The 18,009-nt window shown below is 46.1% G+C and overlaps 1 protein-coding gene across 2 annotated transcripts in view; it reads left to right on the top strand.

The window, feature by feature from the left end:
• The window catches only part of LOC106594841 (testican-2), a 108,287-nt gene extending 90,317 nt beyond the window's left edge, over window positions 1–17,970 (top strand). For both annotated transcript variants that reach the window (XM_045687504.1, XM_045687501.1), the window contains exons 11-12: window positions 8,908–9,045; window positions 16,188–17,970. In XM_045687504.1, the coding sequence (XP_045543460.1) occupies window positions 8,908–9,045; window positions 16,188–16,333 (284 nt within the window). In that variant the 3' untranslated portion in view covers window positions 16,334–17,970. The remainder of the gene's footprint in view (window positions 1–8,907; window positions 9,046–16,187) is intronic.
• Window positions 17,971–18,009: the final 39 nt, after the last annotated feature.

Genomic DNA, 18,009 nt, shown 5'->3' on the forward strand with positions numbered 1-18,009 from the left:
CCCACTGATCTACTCGTCAGCCTGTTCTGGTGTGTGTGGAGGATCTATTCCCACTGATCTACTCGTCAGCCTGTTCTGGTGTGTGTGGAGGATCTATTCCCACTGATCTACTCGTCAGCCTGTTCTGGTGTGTGTGGAGGGTCTATTCCCACTGATCTACTCGTCAGCCTGTTCTGGTGTGGGCGGGTGTGAGCTGCTGCTGCTGGCGTGTGCCCGTGTTGTGGCTGGTGTGTGTCTGTGTAGTGAGGTACAGTGTGTGTGTGTGTGTACTTGTGTAGTACTGATAAGGTGCCTGGAGCACATTGTGTTAGGAGTGTGCCGTGGCGTGTGTTTGTGTGTGTGTGTGTGTGTGTGTGTGTGTGTGTCTAGTTTGTGAGTAGTTGTGTAACAAGGTGTCTGCAGCAGCAGGGGAACTGGAGGATGCTCATTAAACAGACAAGCAGCAGCCAGGATCAGGGCCTAATCAGGCTGCTTAGAGAGCAGTGCTCAGGTGAGCCCCATGGAGCCCACAGCAAGCTCAGAGAGAGAGGGTTTTATTTTATAATACATCACCAGCAGCACAAACCCCACTTCACTTCAACAGACTACAAAGTTAGAACCAAGCCCCCCCCCCTCCTCGTTCATGGTACCCCCTCTGACACCCCACACCACTACAAAGTCCCCCAGACGGTTCACCAGCCTCCCCGTATACATGATCCAGTGTCAGCCGAGCCGGAACCATCCCCAGCAGCACAGCTCTGGGCTCCGTACTCCCCGCACCCTGCATCTCATGTTTCCTGGTCTTCCACACTGACATTCTGGTCTGCCCCAAGTTTACTAGGCAGTCCCTCCTCCTGTTGGCTACTCTATACCTAGACCCTCCTCCTCCTGTTGGCTACTCTATACCTAGACCCTCCTCCTGTTGGCTATTCTATACCTAGACCCACCTCCTGTTGGCTACTCTATACCTAGGCCCTCCTCCTGTTGGCTACTCTATACCTAGACCCTCCTCCTGTTGGCTACTCTATACCTAAACCCTCCTCCTCCTGTTGGCTACTCTATACCTAGGTCCTCCTCCTGTTTGGCTACTCTATACCTAGGTCCTCCTCCTGTTGGCTACTCTATACCTACACCCACCTCCTGCTGTTGGCTACTCTATACCTAAACCCTCCTCGTATTGGCTACTCTATACCTAGACCCTCTTCCTCCTGTTGGCTACTCTATACCTAGACCCTCCTCCTGTTGGCTACTCTTTACCGAGGCCCTCCTCCTGTTGGCTACTCTATACCTAAACCCTCCTCGTATTGGCTACTCTATACCTATACCCTCTTCCTCCTGTTGGCTACTCTATACCTTGACCCACCTCCTGCTGTTGGCTACTCTATACCTAGACCCTCCTCCTGTTGGCTACTCTATACCTAGACCCTCCTCCTCCTGTTGGCTACTCTATACCTAGGCCCTCCTCCTGTTGGCTACTCTATACCTAGACCCTCCTCCTGTTGGCTACTCTATACCTAGACCCTCTTCCTCCTGTTGGCTACTCTATACCTAGACCCTCTTCCTCCTGTTGGCTACTCTATACCTAGACCCTCTTCCTCCTGTTGGCTACTCTATACCTAGACCCTCCTCCTCCTGTTGGCTACTCTATACCTAGACCCTCCTCCTCCTGTTGGCTACTCTATACCTAGACCCTCCTCCTGTTGGCTACTCTATACCTAGACCCTCCTCCTCCTGTTGGCTACTCTGTACCTAGACCCTCCTCCTCCTGTTGGCTACTCTATACCTAGACCCTCCTCCTGTTGGCTACTCTATACCTAGACCCTCCTCCTGTTGGCTACTCTATACCTAGACCCTCCTCCTGTTGGCTACTCTATACCTAGACCCTCCTCCTGTTGGCTACTCTATACCTAGACCCTCCTCCTCCTGTTGGCTACTCTATACCTAGACCCTCCTCCTCCTGTTGGCTACTCTATACCTAGACCCTCCTCCTCCTGTTGGCTACTCTATACCTAGACCCTCCTCCTCCTGTTGGCTATTCTATACCTAGACCCTCCTCCTCCTCCTGTTAGCTACTCTATACCTAGACCCTCCTTCTGTTGGCTACTCTATACCTAGGCCCTCCTTCTGTTGGCTACTCTATACCTAGACCCTCCTCCTCCTGTTGGCTACTCAAAACCTAGACCCTCCTCCTCCTGTTGGCTATTCTATACCTAGACCCTCCTCCTCCTCCTGTTAGCTACTCTATACCTAGACCCTCCTCCTGTTGGCTACTCTATACCTAGACCCTCCAAAGGATAGGTCCAGAGTCAGCCACAACCCTAGGCCTGTACACCACCCACCCAGGACAGAAAACACCCCTACCAGCATGGAACAAGAAAAAAACAGATGCTACATTGTCTCCCCCTCCTCACAGAACAGACACCCCCTCCCCACAGAACAGACACCCCCCTCCCCACAGAACAGACACCCCCTCCTCACAGAACAGACACCCCCTCCTCACAGAACAGACACCCCCTCCCCACAGAACAGACACCCCCTCCCCACAGAACAGACACCCCCCTCCCCACACAACAGACACCCTCTCCTCACAGAACAGACACCCCCTCCCCACAGAACAGACACCCCCTCCTCACAGAACAGACACCCCCTCCTCACAGAACAGACACCCCCTCCCCACAGAACAGACACCCCCTCCTCACAGAACAGACACCCCCTCCCCCACAGAACAGACACCCCCTCCCCACAGAACAGACACCCCCTCCTCACAGAACAGACACCCCCTCCTCACAGAACAGACACCCCCTCCCCACAGAACAGACACCCCCTCCCCCACAGAACAGACACCCCCTCCCCACAGAACAGACACCCCCTCCCCACAGAACAGACACCCCCTCCTCACAGAACAGACACCCCCTCCCCACAGAACAGACACCCCCTCCTCACAGAACAGACACCCCCCTCCTCACAGAACAGACACCCCCCCCCCACACGACACCCCCTCCCCTCCCCACACAACAGACAACCCCTCCCCACACAACAGACAACCCCTCCCCACACAACAGACAACCCCTCCCCACAGAACAGACACCCCCTCCCCACAGAACAGACACCCCCCTCCCCACAGAACAGACACCCCCTCCTCACACAACAGACACCCCCTCCCCACACAACACCCCCCCCCGACACCCCCTCCCTCCCCACACAACAGACAACCCCTCCTCACACAACAGACAACCCCTCCCCACAGAACAGACACCCCCTCCCCACAGAACAGACACCCCCTCCCCCACAGAACAGACACCCCCTCCTCACAGAACAGACACCCCCTCCCCACAGAACAGACACCCCCTCCCCACTGATGGATTAAGGTGCGACACGTATCTGTTTGTTGCGATAGCCCTGTGAATGATCCTCCACTGTAGATCAGCAATACGCTTCTCAATGAGAGGCTTATACAGGGAGCGCCAACATCCTCTCAGAGAAGAACCTGGTCCCAACCTCCCCTACCAGCCCGTTCGCTGCCCTCAGCCCATGCAGATGGTCTTCCTGAGTCGTCTTCACAGACACCGTGTACAGAGCTTTTTAGCTGGCTGTGGAAAAGGCCCCCGGCTCTGGAGTCTTGAACGATAGCATCATTCCCTCACCCTCCTGGTGTTCCCCTGCAGCGGCAGCGATGGTGAAAGGAGGCAGGTCAGTGTCATTCGTGGTTAGACGGTCCAGTGTCTGCCTTCTCCCCGGCAGCTCTCTGAACGAGCCCGGTAGTGCAGCACGGACCTCCTCCACCTCCTGCTGCAGCGGCCTGGTTGACTTTATGGAGGAAGTGTCCGACATGTCGCTGGCAGATTTCCATCCATCCTCTTCTTGCAGGTCACCCAACTTATTGAACCCCGCTATGGCCTGCAAGATGGCATTGGTCAGCACTCTGGTCTGGAGGATTGGGCTGTGAATCAGTGTCTCTTCCATTAGCCATGCTCCTGGCTGTGAAACAGTGACTCCTCCATTAGCCATGCTCCTGGCTGTGAAACAGTGATTCCTCCATTAGCCATGCTCCTGGCTGTGAAACAGTGACTCCTCCATTAGCCATGCTCCTGGCTGTGAAACAGTGTCTCCTCCATTAGCCATGCTCCTGGCTGTGAAACAGTGACTCCTCCATTAGCCATGTTCCTTGTTGTGAAACAGTGACTCCTCCATTAGCCATGCTCCTGGCTGTGACATTCTGCTCCTACAATCCTTCATGCTCCTGGGAAACAGTGACTCCTCCATTAGCCATGCTCCTGGCTGTGAAACAGTACTCTTACCATGCTCCTGGCTGTGAAACAGTGACTCCTCCATTAGCCATGCTCCTGGCTGTGAAACAGTGACTCCTCCATTAGCTATGCTCCTGGCTGTGAAACATCTCTGTGAACACGCTCATAGCACAGCGCGGTAGAACAGAGTAATGACTGACATATCAACCTGCTCCATATCCAACAGGAACAAGTGCCAGTGTCCTACCCAAGGTCCCCTGCTCTCCTCGGAACAGCCCAAGCAGTATCTCTCCAGCACACCCCCTGCTGGTACAGAAGTCTCTGTGCAGCTTGTAGACGGAAAGCTGTCACTCTGGAGACAATGTCCACCAGCCCTTGGCCCACCTCATGCAAACGGAGTTGTAATACTGCTGCTCGTGTCCAGTGTTGACCAGACCAAAATAAATCCACCTGTCGAAAGATAACCAACAGAGGTAACAGACAAGGGAAAGATCTCCCCCTGTGAAGCTGATCAGAACCATCAACAGAGGTAACAGACAAGGGAAAGATCTCCCCCTGTGATGCTGATCAGAACCATCAACAGAGGTAACAGACAAGGGAAAGATCTCCCCCTGTGATGCTGATCAGACCATCCGCTTGACAAGGTGCTCCTCTTTCAGAAACACATTTCCTCCCTCCTCTCACTCCTCCTCTCCCTTCCTTCTCTCCCTCCTCCTCTCCCTCCTCTCCCTCCCTCCTCTCCCTCCCTCCTCTCACTTCTCCTCTCCCTCCCTCCTCTCCCTCCTCCTCTCACTCCCTCCCTCCCTCCTCTCCCTCCCTCCTCACAGCCACTGCTTTATTCATTCACCAAGCAGTTGAAAGATTTTCATAGTCAACCTTTTCTCCCACAGCGAGGAGAACATCCTACACGGTCACATTGGGCTCAGGCATACACCTGAAACCGTGACGGAAAGACAGGGGTGGCTTCTCCACGTGAGATATAATCCCCACTCCCAACAAACAAATGACACCCAAGCCACTAACTCACCCCACAATGTAATCACTAAAATAAATAACTTAAATGATAAAGAAATAAGAAAGAAATGAACAGAAAAAGGGACAGCACCCTCTCACCACACACAGCACCCTCACACAACCAACTCCAGAGACAGAGACTCTCTCCTTCCAGTGTTGTGATTGGCAGGCCTGTCAGTACAGGTGCCAATCAAAGGACAACGAACCAAACCAAAAACAGGCCGACGTGACATGATTGTGATTTTACTCCTCTGCTCAAGGATACCTAATGTTCCTACAGCAGAATGGTGCAGTATGATGGGGTATGGTGTAGTATGGTGGGGTATGGTACTGTGTGGTGGGGTATGGTGCAGTATGTTACAGTATGGTGCAGTATGATGGGGTATGGTGCAGTATGTTGGGGTATGGTACAGTATGGTGGGGTATGGTGCTGTATGGTGCAGTATGATGCGGTATGGTGCAGTATGGGGGGGTATGGTGCAGTATGTTACAGTATGGTGCAGTATGATGGGGTATGGTGCAGTATGTTGGGGTATGGTGCAGTATGGTGGGGTATGGTGCTGTATGGTGCAGTATGATGGGGTATGGTGCAGTATGGTGGGGTATGGTGCAGTATGGTGCAGTATGTTACAGTATGGTGCAGTATGGTGCAGTATGTTACAGTATGGTGCAGTATGGTGCAGTATGTTACAGTATGGTGCAGTATGGGTACCAACTGAGGATAAGGAGGAACCAAATCAAAAACAGGCTTTAAATATTTGAAGACAGTTTTAAGTTAGTTCCCCATTGGGATTTAAAATGTCTTATTCCTTGTCTCGTCTCTTTATTTTGCGGGGCATTTGTAACTCCGCCCCCTCGCTACAGTGTTTATGTAAAGTGGCAGATGTGTTTGACAGTTGGTCTGAAGGGAGGAGGCTGAAACAGAGGGGGAACTGTCACAGGACTGTCAACTATTTTAACATGACACTATCAAGGCATAGACATACAGTTGAAGTTGGAAGTTTACATACACCTTAGCCAAATACATTTAAACTCAGTTTTTCACAATTCCTGACGTTTAATCCTAGTAAAGATTCCCTGTCTTAGGTCAGTTAGGATCACAACTTTATTTCAAGAATGTGAAATGTCAGAATAATAGTAGAGAGAATGATTTATTTGAGCTTTTATTTCTTTCATCACATTCCCAGTGGGTCAGAAGTTTACATACACTCAATTAGTATTTGGTGACATTGCCTTTAAATTGTTACCTTGGGTCAAACTTTTTTGGGTAGCCTTCCACAAGCTTCCCACAATAAGTTGGGTGAATTTTGTCCCATTCCTCCTGATAGAGCTGGTGTAACTGAGTCAGGTTTGTAGGCCTCCTTACTAGCACACGCTTTTTCAGTTCTGCCCACACATTTTCTTTAGGATTGAGGTCAGGGCTTTGTGATGGCCACTCCAATACCTTGACTTTGTTGTCCTTAAGCCATTTTGCCACAACTTTGGAAGTACGCTTGGGGTCATTGTCCATTTGTAAGACCCATTTGCAACCAAGCTTTAACTTCCTGACTGATGTCTTGATGTTGCTTCAATATATCCACATACTTTTCCTCCCTCATGATGCCATCTATTTTGTGAAGTGCACCAGTCCCTCCTGCAGCAAAGCACCCCCACAACATGATGCTGCTACCCCCATGCTTCACGGTTGGGATGGTGTTCTTCGGCTTGCAAGCCTCCCCCTTTTTCCTCCAAACATAACGACGGTCATTATGGCCAAACAGTTCTATTTTTGTTTCATCAGACCAGAGGACATTTCTCCAAAAAGTACCATATTTTTCCCCATGTGCAGTTGCAAACCGTAGTCTGGCTTTTTTATGGCGGTTTCAGAGCAGTGGCTTCTTCCTTGCTGAGCGGCCTTTCAGGTTATGTCGATATAGGACTCATTTTACTGTGGATATAGATACTTGTGTACATGTTTCCTCCAGCATCTTCACAAGGTCTTTTGCTGTTGTTCTGGCATTCATTTGCACTTTTCTAACCAAATTACGTTCATCTCTAGGAGACAGAACGCGTCTCCTTCCTGAGCGGTATGACGGCTGCGTGGTCCCATGGTGTTTATACTTGCGTACTGTTGTTGTACAGATGAACGTGGTACCTTCAGGCGGTTTGGAAATTGCTCCCAAGGATGAACCAGACTTGTGGAGGTGTACAATACATTTTCTGAGGTCTTGGCTGATTTATTTAGATTTTCCCATGATGTCAAGCAAAGAGGCACTGAGTTTGAAGGTAGGTCTTGAAATACATCCACAGGTACACCTCCAATTGACTCAGTATGTCAATTAGCCTAACAGAAGCTTCTAAAGCCATGACATAATTTTCTGGAATTTTCCAAGCTGTTTAAAGGCACAGTCAACTTAGTTACACCAACTTCTGATCCACTGGAATTGTGATACAGCGAATTATAAGTGATACAATCTGTCTGTAAACAATTGTTGGATAAATTACTTGTGTCATGCACAAAGTAGATGTCCTAACCGACTTGCCAAAACTATAGTTTGTTAACAAGAAATTTGTGGAGTGGTTGAAAAATGAGTTTTAATGACTCCAACCTAAGTGTATGTAAACTTCCGACTTCAACTGTAGCTGAGAAAATATATAGATTAAAATGACACTATCACGGCATAGAGAGACATGCATGAGTAAATGTATAATTAGATTAATGCATCTTGAATAAAGGCCTGGCTCAATAAAGCAGACTTGAGTCCCGTCTCTCTCTCTTTGAGACACACAGACGTTTTGATGGACTTTGTATTGTATTATGTAGTGGTATGTGATGCCTGGTTGTGTCACCTGGCTATCTTGAGATGAATGTGCTAGCTGTGGGTCTCTCTGGATGTGAACGTCTGCTAAATGACTACATTGTAATGTAGTGCTGTGTGTTTTATGTGTTGTTTCCTGTTTGGACCCCAGGAAGAGTAGCCCCTGCCTTGGCAGCAGCTCATTGGGGTTCCTAATAAATACTACTAATACTACTACTCTCTCTGTCTCTCTCACTCTTTCCTCTCCCTGTTTTTTCTGTCCCTCTCTGTCTCTCTCTCTCTCCTCCATGTTTTTTCTGTCCCTCTCTCTCTCTCTCTCTCCTCCCTGTTTTTTCTGTCCCTCTCTCTGTCTCTCTCACTCTCTCGCCTCTCCCTGTTTTTTCTGTCCATCTCTCTCTCACTCTCTCGCCTCTCCCTGTTTTTTCTGACCCTCTCTCTCTGTCTCGCTCACTCTCTCGCCTCCCTGTTTTTTCTGTCCCTCTCTCTTCCTCTCTCTCTCTTTCTCCCTCTATTCTTCCCTCTCATCTCTCTTTCTGTCTCCCTCTCTGTCTTTCTCCCTCTCTTATACCCTTTCCCTCACCTTGTCTCTCTCTCGCTCTCTCTGGCATTCTCCAACAGACAGCTCCTCCTCTGTTACCTCTCCTTCCTTTCTGGACTGAGTCTCCTCACAGGTCTACAAGCTGCGCTGACGTTTTTCATTTATGCACCACTTATCTCTTCCACCGGTGTGAGGCAGCGCAGAGAGCTCCGCAGCACAGTGCATACATATTTAACAACACTGTGTGTGTGTGTGTGTGTGTGTGTGTGTGTGTGTGTGTGTGTGTGTGTGTGTGTGTGTGTGTGTGTGTGTGTGTGTGTGTTTTTTGCAGGCATGTACATCCCCAGCTGCGATGAGGACGGCTACTACAGGCAGCTGCAGTGTGACCAGAGCATGGGAGAGTGTTGGTGTGTCGACCAGCACGGGGGAGAAATGATGGGTTCCAGAATCCATGGCAACCCTGACTGTGGTAAGAGCTGATAGGGCTGTAGTGAAGAGCTCCTTGGTGGTTATAGAATAACAAAAAGAAGGCATTGTGATTGGTTGAGACGCGTTCTAAGCCACGCTAAAAAACCTGTTTAGTATGGGTCAGCCTATGAGAAATGCCTGTGCATCCAGTGTTCCTTCATTAACGTGATGTCCACTGTAAAAAGCATCTAGACATTATATCCCCTTGCTTCTAGCCTAACATTTGGTTTACAACAACAGGGGGATTTGTACAAACGTTTCTGTCTGTCTCTGGACATTTGCAACATTGTTTGGATATTGAAATTTGATTTCCACTATCCTATTGAGAATGAATTAACGTATCAGGATGAGACAGACATCTTTTCTCAGCCAGTCGAAATCATGAATCAGCATCATTTTTATGGACATATGCAAAGAAATGTTCATATAAAAACAGGTCAAACGACATGCAGATACTTTGCTGTTATTCTGGCTTCACTGTTTGATGTGACTGGAAGTTAGCCAGCCAGCATGGCAACGGAACATTTACAACACGACTGGGTCTCGTCCATAGATACAGAACAAAAAGACTTAACGACTGGGTCTCGTCCATAGATACAGAACAAAAAGACTTAACGACTGGGTCGCGTCTCTGTCAACCTAACCAGAATGAACGGCCAGCCGGCTTGGCTAGCAGCCATAGATGTGTCGGGACTGGGCCTATATTTTTGTTGAGGGATGAAATAGAAGCCTATGAATACATTTATCAAAATAACGGTTTTTATTTAATTGGTCACCCGTTGTAGAAAAGCAATTATAAACTGGGTGGTTCGAGCCTTGAATGCTGATTGGCTGAAAGCCGTTTTATATCAGACCGTATACCACGGGTATGACAAAACATTTATTTTTACTGCTCTAATTACGTTGGTAACCAGTTTATAATAGCAATAACACACCTCGAGGGTTTGTGATATATGGCCAATATACCACGGCTAAGAGCTGTGTCCAGGTTTGCGTCATGCATAAGAACAGACCTTAGCCGTGGTATATTGGCCATATATCACACCTCCTCGGGCCTTATTGCTTAATTGTACACTCAAGGTTGTGTAAAATACTTTTTTAGCATGGCTATGCTGCTCTACAGGACTCCTCTTCTTCTGTGAGGTTTAACAGCGGTTGGTATCCAATATGTAGCATTACCGTCCCCAACGGAACTATAGTATAGATCCACTACACTTTACAAAATGGGAAAGGGGAACCGGGAAATATTATAAATAAAGATATACATATATTTGAATTACCCTAACCAACTTAACCCTACACTCATTAAAACCCACTACCCCATTCCACTACTTTGATCCTATCTGCTCCTGCACCCTGCCAGCGGCCTGGGGGGACGGGACAACACACCCTGTAACTCTTCTGAAGTCAAATCTCGTATATCCAAATACATCTCTGCAGCTGCCACCACAACATCTATTCTCTGTGATTTACGTTCCATTTCTGCGGTACAGTTGATAACCATTGCTATAAACACTAAGAAGCCAACCTTACTGAAGCATATATCACTCGTTGGCCGATCCTTCTGTTCTGGCACAGATCTACTATTTACTGGAATCCTCTCAGGATCCCTCACCTTTGACCCCTCCTTCTCTAATTGCTTCACTGCCTCAGCGTACAACATCTTCTGTACTACTCTGACTCAAAGCCACCTCAATCTGCCTCTCTCGCACCGGACACTTCCGATCCCCAGCATCATAGACACCCCAACAGTTAACACACACAACTTAATCCACCGAAACGACACAATCCTCTTTCACCATGCCCTCCTGCACACTTCCCACATCTTGGAATCTCCGTCCTATACACTGCTGTGACATGGCCATAAACGTTACACCTGAAACAGAGCAGTGGATTCAGAACAGAAGCTCTAACAGGATACCTGATATATCCTAACATGGCTTTGTGGGCTAGAGACTCTGACTCCAAACCAGTGGAGGCTTCTGAGGGGAGGACAGCTCATAATAATGTCTGGAACAGAGCTAATGGAACGGCATCAAACACCTGGAAACAAATGTGTTTGATGTATTTGATACCACCAACCTCCAGTGTTCAAAACTCAAAAGGACTAACGGTGACTCCTCTGTTTCACCATGCTCACCACCGGGTCAACGTCGCACCAAACGACGAGCGTCACCAACACCAGGAATCTTCCATTTCAATTGTTCCACCTCCAAACTTAACGCTACCCCAGAAATCACTCCCTTTAATGGTGCCCTGTAACTAAGCGTAAAGCAAGATACAGGTCTTTCCCCAAGTTGCGTCGCACGGAGTGCCCTGCTCCCTCTGATCTGAAGAAACACAAGTCCACTTCGGGTTACCTTCACCGACTCAACAGCACCCACCATCTTTTCCACCCAAACTGAAACCACCCATGAATCAGCCAAAAGGCCTGGTTCAACGCTCACTCCCATTGGACCAAACTTATTTTGATCAATAACCATGTCCATCAATGCAAGGCTCGGGCTCCGAGATCCTCACAACACCATCTACGCCTTCACCTCCAGAACTGTAACTGGCGTCCGGCTCACTCTGTTTGAACTTGACCTCAATCTTCCTCTGAATACCCTCTCCATTGTTATTGCTAGCTTCAATAGATTCAAACCTCCCTCAGTCTTTTCAACCTCCTCTCACTTTCAAATCAAATCACATTTTATTGGTCACATACACATGGTTAGCAGATGCTATTGAGAGTGTAGCGAAATGCGAGTGTAGGGAAATGCTTTCCCTCCCATTTGTATTTATTAAGGAGCCCCATTGGCTGTTGCCAAGGCAACAGCTACTCTTCCTGGGTCCAGACAGATTTAAGCACTTACATATAAAACAAAATATAAAACAGTACATCATATAACATTGTTACACCACTACATATCTACAATACAGAATGTATAATACCACCATACAACAATATTACAATGTACGTGTGTGTGCATGTGTCTCTTCACAATCCCCTCTGTTTCATAAGGTGTATTTTTACCTGATTCTACTGCTTGCATCAGTTTCCTGATATGGAATAGAGTTCCATGTAGTCATGGATCTATGTTATACTGTGTGCCTCCCATAGTTTGTTCTGGACTTGGGAACTGTGAAGAGACCTCTGGTGGGGTATGCATGGGTGTTTTTTATTTTTTACCTTTATTTAACTTGGCAAGTCAGTTAAGAACAAATTCTTATTTACAATGACAGCCTAGGAACAGCAGGTTAACTGCCTTGTTCAGCGGCAGAACAACAGATTTGTACCTTGTCAGCTCAGGGATTTGAACTTGCAACCTTTCGGTTACTAGTCCAACACTCTAACCACTAGGCTATGTCAGTGTCAGAGCTGTGTGCCAGCAGTTCAAACAGACAGCTCAGTGCATTCAGCTTGTCAACACTTCTTACAAAAGCAAGTAGTGATGAAGTCAATCTCTCTTCTACTTTGAGCCATGAGAGATTTAATGTTAGCTCTCCTTGTACTTTTAAGGGCCAGCCGTGCTGCTCTGTTCTGAGCCAATTGTAATTTTCCAAAGTCTCTCTTTGTGGCACCTGACCACACTACTGAACAGTAGTCCAGGTGCGACAAAACTATGGCCTGTAGGACGTGCCTTGTTGATAGTGTTGTTACATCAAATCAAATTGTATTGATCACATACGCATGTTTAGTAGATGTTATTGCGGGTGTTGCAAAATGCTTGTGTTTCTAGCTCCAACAGTGCAGTAATATCTAACAAGTAATATCTAACAATTTCACAACAATACACACAAATTTAAAGTAAAGGAATGGAATTAAGAATATATAAATATTTGGACAAGAAATGTCAGAATCTTTAGAAGGCAGACTTCTCCCCATTTTAGCTACTGTTGTATCAATATGTTTTGACCATGACAGTTTACAATCCAGGGTTACTCCAAGCAGTTTAGTCACCTCAACTTGCTCAATTTCCACATTATTCATTACGAGATTTAGTTGAGGTTTAGGGTTTAGTGAATGATTTGTCCCAAATACAATGCTTTTCGTTTTGGAAATATTTAGGACTAATTTATTCCTTGCCACCCACTCTGAAACTAACTGCAGCTCTTTGTTAAGTTTTGCAGTCATTTCAGTTGCTGTAATAGCTGACGTGTATAGTGTTGAGTCATCCGCATACATAGACACTCTGGCTTTACTCAAAGTCAGTGGCTTGTCATTAGTAAAAATTGAAAAAAGCAAGGGGCCTAAACAGCTACCCTGGGGAATTCCTGATTCTAACTGGATGATATTTGAGAGGCTTCCATTAAAGAACACCCTCTGTGTTCTGTTGGACAAGTAACTCTTTATCCACATTATAGCAGAGGGTGTAAAGCCATAACACATATGTTTTTCCAGCAGCAGACTATGATCGATAATGTCAAAAGCCACACTGAAGTCTAACAAAACAGCCCCTACAATCTTTTTATCATCAATTTCTCCCAGCCAATCATCAGTCATTTGTGTAAGTGCTGTGCTTGTTGAATGTCCTTCCCTATAAGTGTGCTGAAAGTCTGTTGTCAATTTGTTCACTGTAAAATAGCATTGTATCTGGTCAAACACAATTTTTCCAGAAGTTTACTAAGGGTTGGTAACATGCTGATTGGTCAGCTATTTGAGCCAGTAAAGGGGGCTATACTATTCTTGGGTAGCGGAATGACTTTTGCTTCCCTCTTGGCCTGAGGGCACACACTTTCTAGTAGGCTTAAATTGAAGATATGGCACATAGGAGTGGCAATATCACCTGCTATTATCCTCAGTAATTTTCCATCCAGATTGTCAGACCCTGGTGGCTTGTCATTGTTGATAGACAACAATAATTTTTTCACCTCTTCCACACTGACTTTACGGAATTCAAAAGTACAGTGCTTGTCAGTCATAATTTGGTCAGATATACTTGGATGTGTAGTGTCAGCGTTTGTTGCTGGCATGTCATCCCTAAGTTTGCTTATCTTGACAATGAAAAAGTCATTAAATTAGTTGACAATATCAGTTAGTTTTGTGATGAACAAGCCATCTGATTCAATGAATGATGGAGCTGAGTTTGCCTTTTTTCACAAATTTTCATTTAAGGTGCTACAAAGCTTTTTACTATCATTCTTTATATAATTTATTTGTGTTTCATAGTATATTTTATTTTTGTTTTTATTTAGTTTAATCACATGATTTCTCAATTTGCAGTACATTTGCCAATCAGTTGTACAGCCAGACTTATTTGTCATACCTTTTGCCTCATCCCTCTTAACCATACAATTTTTCAATTCCTCATCAATCTAAGGAGATTGAACAGTTTTTACAGTCATGTTCTTAATGGGTGCGTGCTTATTAGTAACTGGAATAAGCACATTTCATAAAATGCGTCAAGTGCAGCGTCTGGTTGCTCCTGATTACACACCACAGACCAGCAAATATTCTTTACATCATCAACATATGAATCACTACAAAATGTATTGTATGACCTCTTATACACTATATTAGGCCCAGCATTTGGAACTTTTGTTTTCCTAGATATGGCTACTATATTATGATCACTACATCCTATGCATTTGAATACTGCTTTAAAGCAATCCTCCTCCCTTAATCAATTACTCAACTTCTTCAGAAAATATTCAAGCCGAAATCTCTTTTTTGCCTCTTCTAGAGACACGCTAAGCCCTGTACTCCCTCCACTTCAAACTCCATTTACAGCACTTTGCTTCGCCTCCTAACTATGACCGCAGCACAGCTGTGCTAAAAAAGTTATTTGGCACACCCTCTCATGTACAATTGCTTTAGAATATCACGCTATAGGACTGTAGTGAATAACTTCTTGGTGGTTATATAATACAATCAGTATTATGGGCTGAATAGGGCTGTATGACTGTATAGCACTGTATAGGGCTGTAGGACTGTATAGGGCTGTAGGACTGTATAGGGCTGTAGGACTGTATAGGGCTGTAGGACTGTATAGGGCTATAGGGCTGTATAGCGCTGTTTAGGGCTATAGGGCTGTAGGGCTATAGGGCTGTAGGGTTATAAGGCTGTATAGGGCTGTAAGGCTGTATAGGGCTATAGGGTTGTATAGGGCTATAGGGATGTATTGGACTGTATATGGATGTAGGGCTGCATAGGGCTTTATAGGACTGTAGGGCTATATAGGGCTGTGAAGGGCTGTATAGGGCCATAGGGCTGTAGGGCTGTATAGGACCGTAGGGCTGTATAGGACTGTATAGGATCGTAGGGCTGTATAGGACTGTATAGGGCCGTAGGGCTGTATAGGGCAGTAGAGCTGTATAGGACCGTAGGGCTGTATAGGGTGATAGCTCTGTAGGGCTGTATAGGACCGTAGGGCTGTAGGACTGTATAGGGCCATAGGGCCGTAGGGCTGTATAGGACTGTAGGGCTGTCTAGGGCTGTATAGGACCGTAGGGCTGTATAGGACCGTAGGGCTGTGTAGGGCTGTATAGGGCCGTAGGGCTGTATAGGACTATAGGGCTGTCTAGGGCCATAGGACCGTAGGGCTGTATAGGACCGTAGGGCTGTAGGGCTGTATAGGACCATAGGGCTGTAGGGCTGTAGGGCTGTATAGGACCGTAGGGCTGTAGGACTGTATAGGGCCATAGGGCCGTAGGGCTGTATAGGACTGTAGGGCTGTCTAGGGCCATAGGACCGTAGGGCTGTATAGGACCGTAGGGCTGTAGGGCTGTATAGGACCATAGGGCCGTAGGGCTGTATAGGGCCATAGGGCTGTATAGGGCCATAGGGCTGTATAGGGCCATAGGGCTGTATGGGACTAAAACAAAATGGCTTTTGGTCTTCTAATAAGACCAGGATTGAAACAAATGCACTGTGTGGACATCACACTGTACTGAACAGTCCAGAACAGTGGGATGGCCACGGCGGCGCAGTGTGGTTTGTTTGAATTTCATCAGTATTAAAGGGATAGTTAATTTGAAATCTATAATACACATTTCTTTCCTTACCCTGAAACCAGTGGATGGACAAGGAGAGACTGCAATATGTACCAGTATTAACTACCTACAAACATCCTACTGTATGTTACCTGAAGTCTTTTGTCACATGAAATCATAGGAATTGTTAACTGAGAAATACTCTTTTCATTTCATCCCTCGTTCCAGATGAGCTGGTGGGATATTCCGGAGATTTTGGGAGTGGTGTGGGATGGGAGGATGAGGAAGAGAAGGAGGCGGAGGAGAACGGAGAAGAGGAGGAGGAGGAGGAGGAGGAAGAGGGGGAGGCAGACGACGGAGGATACATCTGGTAGAACTGAACCCAAACGGAGAGCCTGGTCAGGATGGATCCACTGGCCTACAACTACAGGGATGATGGCTGAGGCTTGCATCCCAAATGGCACCCTATTCCCTTTATAGTGCACTACTTTTGACCAGGTCTCATAGGGACACCCATAGGGCTCTGGTCAAAAGTAGTGCACTAAATAGGGAATCAGGTGCCATTTGGGACACAATCATCTTTGTCTCCTAACAGCAAAAGATTTGGGGATTTCGGGGCATGGATTTCTGTCTGTATTGTCCCCATGTGGATCTGGGGAGTGGGAGGTGGGGGGGTGGTACAGTGGTGAGATTGCTAGTTTTTGTCTTAAATATGTGAATTATTGCTTCATTCTTTTCTGTTTTGTAAGCAAGAGAGCGTTCTGTTTCGCTGTTCTGAAGAACAGCGTCTAGCGACACCATAGAGAACTATCATCTAATAATCTGTCCATCAACTGTTATTGTCAGAAATGCATCTAGTATCATACATTTATGTTCCATTGTGAACAATTGCTTGAATATTGAAATCGCAGATCTGCTAAAATGGAACGGATTGAGACCTGAGACAGTGGAAAAGGGTTCAATATTTATGGGATTATGTTGCCAAAATCAGAGTTGCTGCGTATATAAATCCTGTAGCTATGATCTATGAAGCAGGACAAGGAGACTAGCGGGAAGAAATAACTCTGGTTATATCCCAAATGGAACACTGTTCCTTTTATAGTGTAGAGCTTTTTATCAGGGCCCATAAAGCTCTGGTCTAAAGTTGTGCACTATACAGGGATTAGGGAGCCATTTGGGATGCAAGTCTCTCTTTAGGGGGTGATTCCACTACTGAGAGAAATTGTTATCTTCTCTTAATAGTTTCTTAACGAAGCATATTTCTCGTTTCGATTTTGACGGATGTAATGTTACTCATTGGTAAGTAATGTTACTCATTGGATAATTAGTGAAAATGAATGTGTTTATGCGTTATGTAGATAAATACAGGATTTAGAAACAGGGTTGTTATGAAGGAAGGGTTCTGTGCTACTTTACTGCTAAAGGTATACTGATGTACACGGCTCTCGGCGGTCTATAAACCTTTAAAATACTATATATATCGATTAACATAGACACAATAACTACTAATATCTCTTATGAAACTGCTATGGGACCTTTGTTACCTATTGTATTATTTCAACTCAGAACCTGTAGAATGTATATTATTTGTCCCATCAACCTACACCACCAAGGCAAACATCCCAAATGGCACCCTATATAGTGCACTACTTTCTACCAGGGTTCATACAGACTCTCTGGTCAAAAGTAGTGTACTATATAGGGAATAGTCTTCCATTTTGGGATGCAGGCACGACCTTATCCTATGGGAACTTTGTAAATCACTTCAAAGAATGTGTCAGTCAATGTTCTATTCTCAGTCTTTATTTTGGTGTTTATAAAACAACATGTATGCTACTTGAAGTTCTGTGTGTATACTTGAATTCTCACCGTTAGATTGTTTTCTATGAGTATATTGTTGCCATTATTATTCCATCACTTTAGTTGTTTTTAGTATATTGCACGTTATAGTGAACATGAATGTACTTCTCCTAGGCTGAGCACTTTACTATTAAAGGCATTGGGCCCAAAACCTCTTGCATTTTCTGTACTACTTTACAAATAGCCTCTC

This window comes from Salmo salar, chromosome ssa01 (assembly GCF_905237065.1).
Source record: "Salmo salar chromosome ssa01, Ssal_v3.1, whole genome shotgun sequence".
In the NCBI taxonomy this organism is placed as follows: domain Eukaryota; kingdom Metazoa; phylum Chordata; class Actinopteri; order Salmoniformes; family Salmonidae; genus Salmo; species Salmo salar.